Source organism: Peromyscus californicus, unplaced genomic scaffold, assembly GCF_007827085.1.
Source record: "Peromyscus californicus insignis strain IS unplaced genomic scaffold, ASM782708v3 Scaffold_1__1_contigs__length_55948999, whole genome shotgun sequence".
In the NCBI taxonomy this organism is placed as follows: domain Eukaryota; kingdom Metazoa; phylum Chordata; class Mammalia; order Rodentia; family Cricetidae; genus Peromyscus; species Peromyscus californicus.
The window spans coordinates 12370550-12389300 of NW_026294492.1; the positions used below are offsets into that span (position 1 = coordinate 12370550).

The window sequence follows — 18751 nt, forward strand, 5'->3', positions numbered from 1 at the left end:
TGAAAGGACACAACTAATTTAACTTGCAACACACACACACACACACACACACACACACACAGAGTACAACTGACCACACTAGACCCTCAGTCACCTGGACTTGCTGGTGACATTTAAGTATGTAAAACAGGCTGGAAAGGTGGCTCAGAGGTGAAGAGCACTGACTCTTCTCCCGGCACCCACATGGAAGCTTCCAACTGTCTGTAACCCCAATACTAGGGGATCTAACACCTCGGTGGGCACCAGGTATGTATGTGGTGGGCAGACATACATGCCAGCAAAACAGCCATATGTATAAATAATAAAAAATTTTAAAGTATTTCTAATATAATGCATATACTATTACAGTAAACTTTTTAGTTATCTATTATTTCTTGAAAGTAGTCAACTACTTTTTGGGGAGTCACTGAAGATTGGATCGAGGGTCCTTCCATGTTAAAGTAGCAATCTACCACTGAAGGGTACTCCTAGACTATCTACTACATCTTGATTAACTGTCCTAACAATTAAAATGGCAGTCAAGATTCAGGCAAGTTTTACATAAAATTCTAGTTTGGGCACTTAGTAAAACAAAACTTTGGGGAATAAAACTTCCTTTACACTAGCATTTAATATGCTGCTTACACTGGCTTTTTATTGAGCTCTTTATACTGAACACTTTTTATTGAACACTTTATACTGAATCAATCTCTCAGGAATCTTGTGACTTAGAACTGAGAGGTAAAGAGGTGGAATTACTCTTCAAAAAGTCTTATTACCTGCCTTGTGTGGAACAAAAACATGTTTTTAAGCAATTACAAGTGGTCTCTAAACTTACTACACACACTCGGAAAATGATTTCTGTTTTTGGACAGTCTTCCTCTGTAGCCTGAGCTAGCCTGGAACTCACTATATATACCAAATTTTCCTCTAACTCTCCATCTCACCTCAGCTCCTACTAAGAACTGAAGACAGGCCTGAGCCACCATCCCCAGCTCAGAAAAATAATTTTTCTTTGAGACAGGGCCTCGTGTAACCCAAGCTGGCTTCAAGCTTGCAATGTAGCACGGGACCTTTCCATGCTCCTGCCTCCACCTCCTGGATGCTAGGATTACATGCCTGCACCACGACAGAATTTTACGTGTTGCTGACTGAACTCAGGGGTTCTGGGTTTGGTAGGCAAGCAAGCTACCATCAGCACTACGTGCCTCAGTTTCCAGGAAAATAATTACGAGCATAGATTTCGACATTAAGAAAAAGATCATTTTCACATGCTAACTGGATGAGTCTAAGAGTTCATCATCTACACCTCCCCTAAAACTAGCTGCTGGCCACTGCAGATTTTATTAGACATTTTTAAAGAATCCAGCAGCCTTCTAAGCGTCAGGGAATATGGCCTTTTCTAACTTGGAATAGACATCTCAGAAGAGCTCGAGACGCAAGCTTGGTCTTCTTTTTACTCATTAACTATAAAGTTAATAAGTAAAGCAAGTATAAGGTAAGTGCTCGCGTAACTTGTCTTCAGGCTTTTAAATGTCAATTCGCTGTTCTTTCTAGGGATCAGGAGTCTTACCTCACGCCCTAGTCTCCTGGAGTCCTTTCTCTACCCCTCAGGTCCTGTTTTCTAGCGCTGCCAATCGAGATTTCCCTCCAATTCCACAGTCACGAAGGGCAAGAAACGCCACCCAAACCTTCCAAACGCGGCGATCTAACTCTTCGCCTGGACCATCCCCGGGGCGTTTAGGGGAAACTGGATTTAACGACCAATTCCGATTTCGGCGGCATTTCCAGTCGCCCCCACCCCACCCCACCCCACCCCCCCAACACGGTGGTGCCTGCGCATGGAGTCCCCAGCTCCGACGGCGGCCCTGATCAGCCCCGACCCGACCTCTGCGGCTGCCCGCCAACGCCCGGGCCGCCTGGGGACGCGCGAGGGCGGGCCGGGCGCCCACGGCCAAGTTTCCCCGATGCGGAGAGCGGGTGTCCCCCGGCCGAGGGCGTGAAGGTTCCCCCCCCACCCCACCCTGCGGCCCGCGCGCAGGCCCGACCCCTCAGCACCCGCAGCCCGCAGCTTCCAAGGAGGGCCGAGGGCGGGCGGGCCGGCGGCCGAGGCACGGGGGGCTGCCGGGGCGTGGGGAGAGGAAGCGCGCGCCCTCACTCTACCTCCAACAAGTCGCGGTCGCCCCGGGGGAAAGGAGTCGGCGCGGCTGTCACGACGCGAAGGCCAAGCTCAGGGCGTCCGACCTCGGCTCCCGCTCGCGCCTCGCCGCCCCCCCCCACCCGCCCGCCCGCAACGCCAAGCTGGGCGCACCCGCGCCCGAGAAGCAGGAGGCGGGAGCCCCGCAGCCAGGCGCCCGCCGCGGGACGGTCCGCGCCTGCGCCCCGCCCCTCCCCGCCCCCGGACTCCGCCCGCGCCTGCGCGCTCCGGGCCTCTCGCACCGCTCGGGTGGGCCAGAGGGAACCGGAAGTGCGCTCAGCAGGCGGGAGGTTGGGGCGGGGGGACGGGGGAGGGCGGGGGCGAAGAGCAGAGGAAGCCCAGAGGCACGCGCCCCTCCGCGGCGGAGCTAGACGGAGGGGGAGGAGGGTGGGAAGAGCTCCCGGCGCCCTGGCAACAGGTCTACGCATGCGTCCGCCGGGCCGCTGGCAAGATGCGGGGGGGGGGGGGGGGGGGGGGGGGCGGGGGAAGAGAAACCGCGAGGAAGGGAGGGGCGGGGGCGGGGGGGTCGATGGGGAGGAAAGGAAACGGTTTCCCGGAAGGGGCGGGACCAGTGTCAAGGGCGCTGGATTCGAAATTGAGGCCCACGGCTTAGTGCTGGGGAAGGCCGCGAGAGGCTGTTTTTGTTTTTTTTTCTGGGTTTTTGTTTTGTTCTCTTCGTTTTAACATTGATGTGAGGGGATCGGGGGCTCGAGGGCGGCGGTACTTAGTGGACTCCAGGCCAGACTGGTCAATGACCGGGAGTGTCCCCTCCCCAGCCGCGAGGAGGGGCTGTCCGGGTAAGTCCCGCGGGACAGGCTGCGGCCGCCCGCCCGCCCGCCCGCCCCGGTGCTCGCACAGGCTTCTAGAACAGGGGCGGGAGGGCGAGCCCGACGCCCCCACGCCTCGTTCGACGCTGTCCGGGTGACCTTCCCCGGTGCCCTTTTACACACCGCTCTGCATGAATGGTTGCAACTGGAAAAAGTTTTCTTGCCGCAGGCACTTCCGTGTGCCTCTGGGGTTGTGCGTGTGAGCCTCTCTCCCCCTCGCCGCTCCACCCTAGAGGGTGGACATCGCCTTAAGTCAACGGCAGTTAGAGTTGTTCTTGGGCCGTCTCCATTCGCGTCTCGACCCGATGTTAGCCATCCGTTCCGTCTTTACACAACTTCACATCCGTGTGCCGACCTGGCCAAGGAAACTCGCTGTGCCCCAGCTTTCCCTCCTGTGTCGGGGGCGGGAAATGGCATTGACTGTCACCCCCAGTCTCGGTTTGCCCATCCCCAACCTTGGTGTACAACCTCAGGTCTCCGGTTAATGAAGTAAATTCCTTCGTTCAAAGTCACCGTTCACTTCATAGTGATATGTTGTGTCCTTTATCACGGACTACTGAAAAGGGTGACATAGCCAAAGACTGAAATGTGGGGCCGATTCATCCCCGTTAGTAACTGAGAAACATCCTCTGGCAGTGCTATCGACCTATTAAAATGCTGACTTTGTCCCTCTACAACCTCACTCTACCAAGATATTTAAATCCACAACCTGATCGTTATCGTATCTACAGCACCCAGGCACATTCCTAATAAATGCTAGTGGGTAAATTAAATATGGGTCTTAAACTCATCAAATTAAATTCATATGGCAGGATAACGGAAAGAAATTTCGAACAGCACGACTTGGTGAAATTATTTTACATCCCATGCAGATACAGTCCCACACGATGAAAGTTTATACTGTTTGCCAATCTTTATACGAAAACCTAGTTGACTAAATGGGAATTTGGAAATTTAACCACTTCCTGTCCCTTCTTTAAGCTTTGACAGAGCAGAAATTTTGTCTTAATACGACGTGTTTTTGCATAAATCAAGCTATTGACTTCTTTTTTATGTTCTTTACATTTGATTCATTAGTGGAATTAGCAAGGGTCTGTGTTTTTCTCACCTCGTTCAGTTTTATAATTAACCAATAGAAACTTAATAGCTTTTAAGGAAGCTTTAGGAGCATAAATGGATTTATGGGCGCCATATGGTTACTTCAAAGGATCTGTTTTTTTGTTTTAACTTGAAGTAGATTCTTCAGCCCTTAGTTAATGAAGAAACTTTTCTAGCAAGCCATAATCTGAATATTCCTGCTACCAAAATTGATCTTGAGAGTCAAAGGATGTTAGAATCTCGTCATTTATCTGGTTTGATATGTTTCATTTTCTAGAAAGGCTCATTGTCTCTCTGAGGCTATACAGTTGATCACTAGTATATCCAAAACCCGAATCCTAGCCTTTTGGACTCCAAATTCAGTGCTCTTTCCACCAAACAAGATACATTGAAGCTATTATAAGTTATAAAACTATTTGCTATTTATTCTGACTTTGTTGACTCTTTCCTTGTTACACAACTAACTTTTAAAAATTAGAAATATGTTAGGAGACACATTTATGTTGACTGCATCATGAGAGGACAGCAGTAGTTACTACATTATAAGAGGTTTGAATAGACTCACGAATTTACATAGTTTTGGAGGATTTAATAGCTGTAGTATTTTTAAGTTTTACTTAATGCTAATCTTTCTTCAAGGATGGAATATGACCTAATCAAGAACTGTCTTTACTGTCTTTTAGTGTAGTTATACATCTTGAACACTGTTCCATTTGGTCTATTTTTAGAGTTTCACAAGCTTTTAGAATCTTTAACTATTGCCATGTAACATCACCTCAGAGATGGTGGTACTGGTACTAAGAGCACGTAGAGAAAGTGAGAGCACAATGTATGGTGGCTTAATTTAATGATTCTGAATTTGCTTTCTTAAAACACGTGCGTACTTTATAATACACTATAATGGGCGTTCTTCATAGACAATATGGATTTTTAAACTTAGATTATAGAATTAGAGAAAATCCTAAAATAGTATTTTTAAAATATAGCCAATAATAGCACATGCCTTTAATCCTAGCACTCTGGAGGCAGAGCCAAGCAGATCTCTGTGAGTTCAAGGCCAGCCTGGTCTACATACTGAGTTCAGGACAACTAGAGCTACATAGTGAGACCCTGTCTCAAAATCAAAAAAATAAGTATATATGTGTATAGTAAATATAAACATATTATAAATGTAATTATGCATATAGATGTTACACTTGCAATACATAATTTTGTAATAACTCAATGTTTATATTTCCTTATAAAATAGCCACCATAAATGGATGAAAACAGTATTTTAATGATTTGTTTTTTTCAACATGATTACTCAGGCTGTAATGGAGAGAAAAACTGTATACAAATGTGTTGTGGATATCGCTCTATATAAATAAAGCACTGATTGGCCAGTGACCAGGCAGGAAGTATAGGCAGGACAAGGAGAAAGGAGAATTGAGGAAGGAGGAAGGAAAGGGAGACCGGCTGGAGCCACCGCCAAGACAAGGAAGATGTAAAGTACCGGTAAGCCACAAGCCACGTGGCAAAGTAAAGATTAATAGAAATGGGCTGAATATAAGAGTCAGAGCTAGACAATGATAGGCCTGAGCTAATGGCCAAGCAGTTTAAATAATGTAAGAGTCTGTGTGTTTAATTTATAAGTGGGCTCCGGGACTGGCGGGACTTGGTGGCGGGAGCTGGAGAAAAATTCTCCAGCTACACAAATGGGAAGAAATAAAAAGAAGCTGGGAATCTTATTACAGACTTAAAACTGTATATAGCAGAATTAGTGAGGTGTTGTTAGAAATGGGAGATTAAGAAGGCATTTTGTAGACACAAAATGTACTGATCACTTGGCTGTTGGAGAACAAAGCTTAAGCAAGCATACTTGGGAAACACTAAGACTGAGACAGTTTTAAGGAGAGGTTTAAAGATTAAATGTAGCTGGAGTTTTCCTGCCTGGCCTACAGTCAGGACAAATCTGTCACCCGCCAGTCCCACAGCCGCTCAGACCCAACCAAGTAAACACATAGACACTTATATTATTTAAAAACTGTATGGCTGTGGCAGGCTTCTTGCTAACTGTTCTTATATCTTAAATTAATCCATTTCTATAAATCTATACCTTGCCATGTGGCTCGTGGCTTACCAGCATCTTCACATGCTGCTTGTCATGGCGGAGGCTGGCAGTGTCTCCTTCCGCCTTCCTGTTCTTTCTTTTTTCCTCTCTGTTAGTCCCGCCTATACTTCCTGCCTAGCCACTGGCCAATCAGTGTTTTATTTATTGACCAATCAGAGCAATTTGACATACAGACCATCCCACAGCAATTAAAGATGGGATTAAAGAGTTTGGTAAAAACCATACAATTCCAATACCTGGGAGCTGAGCTAAAAGCACAGGTTGCAGACCAGTGTACCCAGCCAGACCCTGTCTCAGAAACAAAGAAGACAGGTGGGTACCATACATCCAGCAAGAAGGAAATAAGTAGGCTGAGTAGTCACTTCAAAGAATATAGCTAATGATAGGGGTTAATAATGTTAGAGGTCAGGCTAGCAAATAAAAGTTCTAATTCTTGTGGCTAGCTACTTCTAGTTCTTTTAATATTATCCCTTAGTGTAGTTCTGATCTATACTTTTTGTAGTTTTGTTTGTTTTGTTTTATCTAGTGGATGCTTGATGGCTTTATAGGAAATTCAAGAAGCTCTAATAGAAATTCATTGTAAGTTCCTAAGAGGCACCAAGGGTGACAGTTATAGTCTATATTGTTTTGGGAACCTCTTGGACTCTCCTGACCAACAAGGACTGGCAGTAGGATTTTTGTGAGCCTGTTTTATGGGGGGACACTCACTCCAATTGGTGTGACTTTAATTAATACATATATATGTAAACATATGCATTACATTTCATATGTAATTTTAAGTAGCCACAAAATGATTCCTTGTCATTATTTAAGACATTTTTAGTGTTTTTTATCCCTCCTTTTAAAATGGGTCTTCAGATATCCAGTGTGAGTCACAAATAAAAGCAAAAATATAGAGAATTTCATCCTCAAATTATTATTTGGTGTTAATGTGTTCTGATGGCTAATACTTAACAAATCTCATTTACCTTCATAATAATGTATTAGGAAATATATATGCCTCTGCTCTTTCCAGGATTAGGTACAACTTTTCACATTAACTCAGTCTGTTGCCACAGTGTTACAGCCAGTAGAATTTGTTGAGGTAGAGTAAAATTAGCACTGACCTACTATTAACTTCTTAATACTTTGTGTTCACTCTGTGTGTTTATCTTTGTAAAGTAATATAACCATGTATATTTATGCACTTCTCAAAAATGAGTGCACAAAATAACACTCATGGTAGGACTGGCCACGTTATAAAATCAAAATTCAGAAAACAGAAAATTATATACAACAGCCTTTCCAGCAATGGTTTTCTTTGCCTCTGTGTGAAATTTGATAGAGTAGACTTTCTGAATATACTTTTAAAAGAAAAGACTGGAATTTTTATTCATAAGCTTTCTGCATATAAATAATGGCCTTTTGGTTTAATATACTTTTGCCTTCTACCTTGGGTTTTTAGGCTGGATTAAGGTCATTGAGGGTTTTTGTTTTGTTTGTTTCTTTAGCTGTTTGCCTGCTCCCATGTTCCTTGATTAAGTGTGTTTCGGATAACAGCAGATAATCGCCAGGATGGGAGTGAATGACTTGTGGCAGGTTTTGGAGCCTATAAAGCAGCATATCCACTTGCAGGACCTCAGTGGGAAAACGGTTGCGGTTGACTTGAGTCTCTGGGTGTGCGAGGCACAGACAGTGAAGAAAATGATGGGAACTGTCATGAAGCCCCACCTCAGGTATAGTAAAGGGTCTGTGACTGTAGATGAGTGATTGTGTAGCCAGTCTTGGCATCCTGGCTTTGTTTCCACTTTTGTTTAATTGTCTTTTATTTGAGATTTTAAGATATATTTAACATCTTGATCTACTGCTGTGGAATAATCCTTTTCTACACTATGAATATGTATTATTTTCATTGGTTAATAAAAAGCTGACAGACTGGTAGCTGGGCAGGAAGTTATGTGGGAAAGCCAAACAAAGAATGATGGGAAGAAGCAGGGTAGAGTCCAGGGAGACACCAGCCAGCCAGCCAGCCAGCCAGCCACCTAGCCAGCCACCAAGCAAGCGAGACATGTAAAAAATGAGGTAGCAAGCTACGAGCCACATGACAAAGCATAAATAGAAATATGGGTTAAGTGTAAGAGTTAGCTGTTAACAAGCCTGAGCTATCAGCTGAGCATTTATAATTCACATTTAACCTCTGAGTCGGTTATTTGGGACCAGGTGGTTGGGACAGGAAACATCCATTTACAATCTACCGTTTTATAGCAATGACCTAAATATGCATCTCCTACTCCAAGCTTCAAGCTCACATAACTATCTTCACTACATGCTTCAGGTACTAAAAGCCAGAAACTGAGAGGCCATTATCTTCCTCTTTTATCTCTCATCTCTAGTCCATCAGTAATTCTTGTTCATTTGGCTTCCAAAATACCTATGTGTTCACAAATTTCTCTTGATGTCCAGGGACACCACATCAGCCTGTGCCAACCTCATGTCTTATCTGTATCTGCTGCTGGAATGGCATTTTTATACCCTTCACCTGCTCGTAGCCTTTCCCTCCAAACCAGTTGGCACTATGGATAGTGAGAAATCACCCCTGCTTAAAAATGTTAAGTACAGCCGGGCGGTGGTGGCGCACGCCTTTAATCCCAGCACTCGGGAGGCAGAGGCAGGGGGATCTCTGTAAGTTCGAGGCCAACCTTGTCTACAGCGCGAGATCCAGGAAAGGCGCAAAGCTACACAGAGAAACCCTGTCTCGAAAAGCCAAAAAAAAAAAAAAAAAAAAAGTTAAGTACTTGCCCATTTTCCTTAAAATAAGATCTTAGTATAGCCGGTGAAATGGTTCAGTAAGTAAATACACTTGCTACCAGGCCTGACAGCCCTAGTGTGATCCTTAGAACCCACATGGTGGAACAGTAGAACCACTTCCTGCAAGTTGTCCTTTAACCTCCATGCAAGTATAGAGGTGTGCTCGTGCCCACACAAATATACCACTCATGAATGCTTGTGCGCACACGCATGTGTTTGAAAATGTTATTGTACATAACATTTTTTGTATTAGCCTAGTGTTCAAACCTTTTTTCATGCTGCTATTTGGACTTGTTATCAATATGATGATTAATACATTACTCATTTTTATATTTCAGAAACCTGTTTTTTCGTATTTCATATTTAACTCAAATGAATGTCAAACTGGTGTTTGTAATGGAAGGGGAGCCACCAAAGCTCAAAGCTGATGTCATGAGCAAGAGGACTCAGACTCGTTATGGGCCTTCTGGAAAAACATGCTCTCAGAAAACAGGGCGATCACATTTTAAGTCAGTCTTACGAGAGGTGAGCATTTGGATTCGACGAGTAATTCTTATTTGAATTAAAGAGTAAATTTTATAAACTTACACTCGTTAACCATGTTAATGGTTACAGGGACAGAGTTTATGTTAGAGTAAAACAGACCTGAAACCAAGTTTTAGCATGGGCATTTAGAAATTATGAGATAACTTAATTTGCATTTTAATTCTTAGTGAAATGGGGGTCGTAATACTCTGCAGTGATTTTAAATGCTTTAAAAACGTGTCTACAGTAAAGAATCCATGGTAGGAATTGAACTATCTTTCCTTTTAACTCCAGTGGTTTTAGAATGCATGAGAGCCATAAGTTGTTTGCTGCTTTGATCAAGGTTATGGGTATAAACATAAATAGGGGGCAGCTTGATAACGTGTCCATTTAATGAAGCAACAGTAGTAGGTTCTGTGCCAGTGACCTCTCTAGTTATGGGCCTCTACCAGAACTACAGTACCAGAAGCTTTTATGGAAAGGACCTCAAATTCATCAGAAATCATTGTCCTCTTAGCAGTCACTAAGAGTCACTATTTTACCAGTAAGTACCTCTTGCCTACAAGTTGGTATTGTAGCATGCAAAGTCTAAGGAAGACTGTAGGTGGGCTTTATCCCCCAGCTGTATGCACGGGCACTCCTGGCACTTGAAGGCTACCCAGCAGGACTTAGGGGATTTTGTTTCTTACGGTATCTTGCTATATAGCCTAGGCTGCCCTAGAACTAGCTAGATAGCTTAGAGTGGTCCTAAATTCATGATCCTCCCTCATCACGTTAGATTTTTTTTTATTTTAATTAAAATGTAATTACATTACTTTCTCCCTCCAAGTCCTCTCTCTCCAACTCCTTCCATACACTCTTCTCATATTGATAGCCTCTTTTTCTTTATTGGTGTGTGTGTGTGTGTGTGTACACGTACGTACGTGTACACGAGCACGCAGCTTTAGGGCTGACTACTTTGTATGAGATAGCCAACTAGAGAACTCATCTCTGGAAGAGGCTAATTCTCCCTCTCTGGTCAGTCATTAGTTGCCTGTAGTTCTTTGTCTAGGCGTGGGACCCATGAGGTTCCCCCCTTTTGAGTTAGCATGTCTATTGATAGTGTCAATGTTCCAGTCTGGTTTATGCTGCCATTCCTAGGAGGCACTTTTACAGCCTATTATATTTTTAAGGAGTTGTAGTGTATAAATAATTTTATTGTTGACATTTCACTTAACACATCACAGACATGGTTCCCTGTTGTTGCTTTCTGTTCAAAATTATAACTTAGAGTGTTTATGTAACATGTATGGGGCTGTGAATTATTCTTATGAGTGTATATCATCACATTTTAACTTTCCTCCATTATACATGAAATTATGAACTTTCTCACTGTGTAACTTTTTCTTACCATTTGAGATTTTAAATAAAATTATTGAAAATAGAATTGACAAATTAAAGTTCTAGAATTATTTTTTTTTAAACTCTTGGAAATACTTTCCTACAGGTGTGAGAGCAATTTTGATGCTCACAAAAGAACTCTGGATGTTTTCTTACATAGAAGCAAAAATATTTAATATAATCCAGTCATGGTTAATCCTAGCACTTGGGAGGCAGGAGAATGTCTACAAGTTTAAGGCCAACCAGGGCTACATAGTGAAACCTTGTATTTCAAAATCATGAAAGTTGGGTATTTAATATAATAATGTATTTTAGAAGACAGTGCATAAGATAATGATTCCTGAACTGCCATTTTCGGGTCTTAGTGTTTTAAATAATTTCCAATTTCTGAGTAGTCAAATTTAATGACTTAGTAGTTGAAGTAAACACCTGTACTGGGGTCTAACAGTTTTCTGTAAAATTAGTTCCTGGAAATATCTATGAGTCTCATCCTTAGAACATTAAAAAGACTGTATCTTTATCTATGCCTTTTTAAGGGAATTGCTCTATTCCTACTTCTGTATCACAATCACTACGGTGCCGATAGGCATTTCGTGTCCATTCAGTGTTGCTTACCTGTCACCCATTTTCATATTTCTGCACTCCCAGTAGGTCAAAAAATACAAATTAATCCTCCTTCAACACCAAACCCATCCAATAGAAGTAGAAGAAAATTGCAACCAGCCATATCATAACTTGTGTGCTACGAAAGGAGCTGTGAATGTAAATGGCACACAAAGCTGAAATAACTTTGCCTAGTGTGAAAAGATCATCCCTAACTAGGGTAAAAAGAGAAGACATGCTTGTTGCAAAAATGTTGTCCCCTAGTCACTGCACCAGAGTCTTGCGACTGTTGGCCTCAGGCTACATCTGACAGCAAATGATTCAAGATTAAAGATTCTGGGTAAGAGGTGTTATTTCTGTCAGTCTGTCAAAAGTGCATTGCAGAGCCTCTTGTCTCCATATTCAGCATTCCTCAATTCGGAAAGAACCATAAATGGCAAGGAACGTGAACTACTGTAGTTTGTGTGGCTAAACTGTAGGCTGCTCACGAGATCAAAGCCATAACCCAAAGAAAACTCACAGTGGGTTATTTATGCATCACGAAAGGATAAAATCACCTTGCACGGGTATCTCATTTCCTAGGAGAGACCAGCACTGTACGTAGCCTTGTGAGAGTTGTCATACTGTTGTATGACACTCTTCCTTGGGAAATGCTACCAGGTAGGGACTATGACAGCCTAAGCATACCACCAGAACCCCGTTTATGAGCCAGACTTTTATTGGATTACTTGCAGGAACATGAGTACGGGGGCACTTAGAGGAGCAGGCACAACTGTGTCACCAAAACTCCGTCCCACATAGGCAGCAGCTCCTGAAAGCTGGAACCCAGAGTGCACTGCACAACCTGCTGCAGTTCAGGAGGTGCGAGAGTGTCCTCTCCAGGTGGCTCAGTTTCTGAGTGTCCTGGAGGTAGTTCAGCGGGGTCTGCTTCCAGGTAGCCAAGCACTCTGTCTCTGTGTGTGTCTCTGTCATTTTTGAGTGTCTTGGCTGATCTAAGAAGGTTGTTCAATAGTCCTTACTACTTACATATGCTTGGAAGGGAGGGGCCTAGTGTCAGTGGTCAGGTGAGGGACTTCCTGAACCCTCAGAGGTGTTTATTTGCTGATCTGAGCTTGTTGATCTTCCCTGCAAGAAGGAATGTTTTCACTCCCTCTAAAACATACTGTGTAAATCCCAACCATAATACTGTAGAAGTCTCAATATTTTAGTGTTGCTTTCTGCAAGATAACACTTTAAAACTGAAATAGGCATAACCATATTGTTATTTTAATTATCTCACCTAAAAGGCGAACAATCCTTTCTTAATACCATCAATTACTCAGTGTCCAAATTTCCAAGTGTTTCTTCAATACCACATTTTTTTAAATACCCAAAAGACTACTGATATTTTGAATGTAGAAGTAATGTAAAAACTGGAAATTCAATGTCTTGCACCCGCTCTTTGTTTCAGTGCCTAGCAATGCTAGAGTGCCTAGGAATCCCCTGGGTCCAGGCTGCTGGGGAAGCTGAAGCCATGTGTGCTTACCTGAATGCCAGTGGCCATGTGGATGGCTGCCTCACCAACGATGGTGACGCTTTCCTGTATGGAGCCCAGACTGTTTACAGGAATTTCACTATGAACGCAAAGGTACTTCTTCTTCTCTTTCTCTCTTGGTCTCTGTTTATACAGTACATTTTTAAAGAGCAGGACTGAAATAATATGTGAAAAATGTTCCCATGATGCCTGACACATGGTTACTGCTACATAAAATGTTTACTAATTAAAAATATCATTGCTATATATTTAAAGGAGCGAGAAAACATTTTGAAAGTTTTCACCATAAATGTGTGTGTGTGTGTATATATTTAGATTTAAATTTTTTAATGATTTGTATGTATGGGGTGGGGAGTATGTGCAGTTACAAGTGTAAGCGCTGAATCCACCTGAAGCTGGAGTTACAGGCATCTGTGAGCCGCCTGACATGGTGCGTGGAATGAAACTCAGATGCTCCTCAAGAGTAGTATGAGTAACCACTAAGCCATCTTTCCAGTCCTGTAAATAAGGATTTAGAGGTTATGGCGATAATAAAGCTGATTATCTATTAAAAAATAAAAAACAGTTTTAAAAAGCATCGTGATCCAGCAAAGTGGCTCAATGGATAAAGGCTTTTCACCGGAGTTTGAGTCCCAGAACCCACATCGTGGAAGAAGAGACTTCCACAAGTTGTTCTTTGCATTCCACTCACACACCACGGCATACACATACCCGTACCAATGAATGAGGTAATTAATTTTTTTTTTTTTTTTTTTTTGGTTTTTCGAGACAGGGTTTCTCTGTGTAGCTTTGAGCCTCTCCTGGAACTCACTTGGTAGCCCAGGCTGGCCTCGAACTCACAGAGATCCACCTGCCTCTGCCTCCCGAGTGCTGGGATTAAAGGCGTGCGCCACCACCGCCCGGCTGAGGTAATTAATTTTTTAATTAAACATTGCCAAATAGTTTATTCTCTTCAGAATGTGAATTTCTCACTAACGTAGCACAGAATTATGTGTGAATGCATTGTTTTGTCCCAGAACTTCTAGTTTTGATATTTAATCCTCAAAACACCTCCAAGTGTACGAGGAGAGGGATAGAAGACAGGAAATTCTTTGTTATGGTATTAGTAACTATGAAAATTAGCAAACCAAACGCTTGTCGGGGAATGTTTAAATGTTTCCTTGTTATGATTCCTAGTTGGGGATTCTTGCCAATTAACATTTTTATTGCAGCAATCAAGGGGAAGGAGACTAGGTAGTCTCCACCTCAGCATTTGGTATGTTAGTACCAGCAAGGCTAAGCTTCATGCCATTTCTCTCCAAACACTAGGAGGTTCCTACAAAAAGTGCTGTCACAGAGTTGGTATGGTGCAATACGAAGCAGTCATGTAAAAGTGTGTCTTAGAGCTGATGGTGCACACCTTTAATCCCAACACAGTGGATGCAGGGCAGGAGGATCTCTGTGAGCTCCAGTCAGCCTAGTTTACATAGCAAATTCAGTGAAACCCTGTTGGGGGAGATGTGTTACTGACATAAAAAAGATACCCAGGCACATTACTGGGGGAAACGTTGCGAAACAGTATTTTTATGTATCTCTGCCTTTATTAAAAATAAAGTTAATAGCCAGGTGGTGGTGCCCACCTTTAATCCCAACACTCGGGAGAGAGAGGCAGGTGGATCTCAGTGAATTCGAGGCCAGCCTGGTCTACACAGTGAGTTCCAGGGCAGCCAGGGCTGTTACACACATAAACTCTGTCTCAAAAAAAAAAATTGTTAATAGTAAATATTAATAATGAATGCCAGAGAAAAGGATTATTTTTAGAAGAATGTATACTAAGGTACTAATAATTAACTTTAAGTAATACAATTATAGTGAATGTTTATTTTCAACAGTATATACCATACATTGTACTTTTTAGACACCAAAAACAATAGAGAGAAAAATAAATTGCCCACCATGAAGGTTTTTTCTAATTTAAATGTAGTATTTTTGGCAATTTTTGAGAACTTTATATATGAGTTCAATGTATTTCCATCATATTTCCCACCTACTCCTTGCAGATCTAATTTCCAGCCCCACCCAGTGTGCTTTCTGTTGCTATGATAACACAACCAAAAGCGACTGGGGAGGAAAGGGTTGATTGACTTACACTTCCAGGTCACTGTCATCACTGAAGGAAGACAATACAGAAATCTGGAGGCAAGAGCTGATGCGGAGGGCATGGGGGAGTGCTGTTTTCTGGCTTGCTCAGTTTGCTTTTTTGTACAACCCAGGAAAACTTGCACAGGGATGGCACTACCCACAGTGGGCTGGGTCTTCCAACATCAGTCATTAATCAAGAAAGTGCCCCCAATGACTTGCCTACATACCAATCTTATGGAAATATTTTCTCAATTGAGAACCCCTCTTTCTAGATGCCTCAAGCTTGTGTCGTTGACAAAAAACAAAAACAAAACAACAAAAATCCAGCACACCCTCCCAAATTCACATTCTTTATTTTATTTAATTATTTTTTTTATAGTCTATGGTTCCAATTTGTAACGCCCATATACTATTGGATGTGAGGCTATCCACTTACAGCATGGGCAACCCACTAGAGTTAACCCCCTTAAAGAAAATTGACTCTCCACCCATAGAAGCCATCAGCTGTCAACAGTTCCTCAGCTAGGGCTGGGGGACTCCTAAACCTCTTCCTGCTCAGTGCTGAAATCTTAACTGCCTTGATCTTTGGCAGGCACACACAGCTGCTATGAGTTCATGAATGCAGTGGTTCTGTCATGTCCAGAAGTCACACTTTGGCTCCTGTCCTCCCAGCCTCTAGCTTTACAATCTTTCTGCCCACTCTTCCACCATGATCCCTGAGCCCTGGGGAAAGGAAATGTGATGTGCACATCTGAACACTGTTCATATACTTACTCTGCACATAACACCCACTGCTTCTCTAATGATGTCTGAGAACTGTAATCTATGGGTATAGAGATGCAAATTTAGAGGGCAGTTTGATGCTATGTCCATTTAGCAAAATAATAGTAGTAGGTTCACCCCTGGGGCCTATGAGCTCCCCAAGCATGGGTTCTTGGCCAGATATCCAGTACTAGGCATGCATTGCCTCTTGTAGAGTGCTCCTTAAATCCAATCATAAAGCAGTTTTTTACACTCATAACCTATGACAGTCATTCCACTATTGAACCCAGGGCAAATCTTGCCATGCTGGTCATTATTTTAGCTCACAGGGTTCACAGCTGGGTTAGATTGTTGATGACTTTTCCTTCCCCACAGCAGCAGGCACAGCACCTTCTGGTACTTTGAAACACAGCCAATAAGGAAGAAATTTCAGTATCACTTTATTCATCTATTGAAATGTCACGTTCTGTAGATATTGTTGTAATCAGGATGATTTTCTTGTTCCAAGTTTTTAGAAAAAGACTAAATGACAACTCATTCTTTCTACTGTTTAACATAAAACACTTTGAAGATGAAACCTCTGTGCTCTTTTTAGGATCCACATGTTGACTGTTACACAGTATCATCTATCAAGAGTAAGCTGGGCTTGGATCGGGATGCCCTGGTTGGACTGGCGGTGCTTCTTGGGTGTGATTATCTTCCAAAGGCAAGCTGAGCTCATCATGTCTTTCTCAGTATCTTGGATGCTTCACATGGTGTGTGTGTGTGTGTGTGTGTGTGTGTGTGTGTGTGTGTGTGTGTGTACACTGTATAGGTATATAACTATGAATTCACTTGAAGTATAGTCCATTCACTAACATAGATAATCAGCAGGACTGATGAGATGATTGACTGGGGAAAGTACGGCTATGCAGGCCTGACATCCTGCGGTCCGTGCCTGGGATGCAGTAACGATGAAAGGAAGAAAACCAAGTCCACGGAATTGTCCTCTGACCTTCCACAAGTGCCATGGCTCATATGCTCACACACATCATGCACTCACACATGAAATCATGAGTAAATAAATCTAAAGACAATCAGCAACTCATAATCCTAAAGAGCTACCTTGTGACAACAAATGTACAAAAGCAAATCCTATAAGTGGTCCCACAGCCTCGGGATTGACTCGCGTGCTTGACCAGCCTATCAGAGAAGTTTCAGGATTCGCCTCTTTTATACCAATGCTAGTTTCTGTTATGGCCTCATCTATGTTTTAGCTCTCTGTACTCATCGGAGCTGTCCAGCTGCACACATGTGCAGTGCTCTTGTCGCTGCTGCTGAGCAGCGTCATTACTGAGGTAGCCGTCCATACCTCCCTGCCTCTCAGCATTGCATTAGATTTTCTTCACAGAGTGATAAGAATTATGAGGACAACCTTTTCTTAAATACGCTGTGTAAAAATGCACATGATCACTATTATAACTCTTTATATGTGTCCCCATCATTCCAGATTAACATTTGTTTTTCCACTTTATGAAAGGGAGTGCCTGGCGTTGGAAAAGAACAAGCATTAAAACTTGTGCGGATTTTAAAAGGTCAAAGTTTGCTTCAGAGGTAACTAAGTTGCTTTTTCCTCCATGCTGGACACACTCTTGCTGGACTCTGAACTACTCTGTGTTTTCATTTTCAGTAATTAATTCTTGCTTTTCTTGAACTCTTCCAAAGGAAGGAAATGAATATATGTTCAAAGCATACTATGAAGTATGTATTTCTGTTTCAATACTCATAGTACAATGTCAAATGTAGTAACTTACAGCCATGGGCATTTTTCCATAGGCTGTGTTAGATTGTTAGTATCAGTTAAGATGAATATAACATTAAAATAAGTTTGTATTTGATGCTTTGGTATTATATTTCTATAAATGAAGTACTTTATAATGTGTTGAAAATATTTAATAAGTAACATTGGATAAAGGACTTTTAATTTGGGCCAGCTACATGGCTCAGCATGTAACAGGACTCACAGTACAAGCCTGACCACCTGAGTTCATTTGATTGCTAGAAACCACGATGGAAGGAGAGAACTGACACATAAAAATTGTCCTGACTGCCACATATGCACTGTGGCATATACATGTCGCCTAAACTCACACGCACACACCCACACACTGTATAGGCATGCATACACACAATACAATAAGTTAAAACTTAATATCAAAAAACTTTGACTTTGTTCTTTGTCTTGCTGTTATATATTTAGTAATATATTAATTCTAATTTGAGCTGTACAAGTTGAGGATCCAATTAAGATACAGATTATACTGAAATTTACAAACTACTTATTCTCTTAAAAGCTTGTAAATTATATGTGTTTGATGTAAGCAATAGTTTATAAAAATTAAGATTAATAACAATAAGATACAAAATAAGAAAGAAAAGAGAGCTGAGAGGCTAAACATAGTCTTGACCAACCCTCAGTGTGTCTGAGATGGTATGTGCCTCAAAAGAAGCTCTAAGGGTGACAGAAATAAGAAGTGACTGAAAAATCTTGCAAATCACTCTACCCTTTCAACAATGCTTCTCTTTTACTGTAAAGCTGTTGGTCGACCTAAGTCTTCAGTAAGTTCCTGGGGGACCTCTGTGATTATTGTGCCAAAACAGGGGAGAAATGGTTTAATTTGGCATGGGAATGAATAAAGGAACTGTCTCAGGATTGTCTTTACAGTAAAGAATGAAACACGAGTAATTATGGTACTTTTCTAACGCTAAGCTACTCTCATTGAAATAGTGTCAGCAAATATGTATTTTTTGGCAACATTTAAACATGGTCTGTACACTTGAAAATG

General features: G+C 42.2%; 2 protein-coding genes across 13 annotated transcripts in view; one reads left to right on the forward strand and one right to left on the reverse strand.

Annotated features, from left to right (window-relative positions):
* The window catches only part of Smc6 (structural maintenance of chromosomes 6), a 59841-nt gene extending 57591 nt beyond the window's left edge, over positions 1 to 2250 (reverse strand). For both annotated transcript variants that reach the window (XR_008220130.1, XM_052745887.1), the window contains exon 1: positions 2143 to 2250. The gene's annotated coding sequence lies outside the window, so the exon portion shown is untranslated. The remainder of the gene's footprint in view (positions 1 to 2142) is intronic.
* Positions 2251 to 2570: 320 nt separating this feature from the next.
* Positions 2571 to 18751, forward strand: part of Gen1 (GEN1 Holliday junction 5' flap endonuclease) — a 28579-nt gene continuing 12398 nt past the window's right edge. The window contains exons 1-7 of one of the 11 annotated variants that reach the window (XM_052745892.1): positions 2576 to 2594; positions 5412 to 5598; positions 7705 to 7929; positions 9340 to 9526; positions 12960 to 13136; positions 16522 to 16632; positions 17446 to 17519. In XM_052745892.1, coding sequence (XP_052601852.1) covers positions 7769 to 7929; positions 9340 to 9526; positions 12960 to 13136; positions 16522 to 16632; positions 17446 to 17519 — 710 coding nt within the window. In that variant the 5' untranslated portion in view covers positions 2576 to 2594; positions 5412 to 5598; positions 7705 to 7768. The other 10 variants (XM_052745890.1, XM_052745895.1, XM_052745893.1 and 7 more) reach the window with 10 other exon arrangements.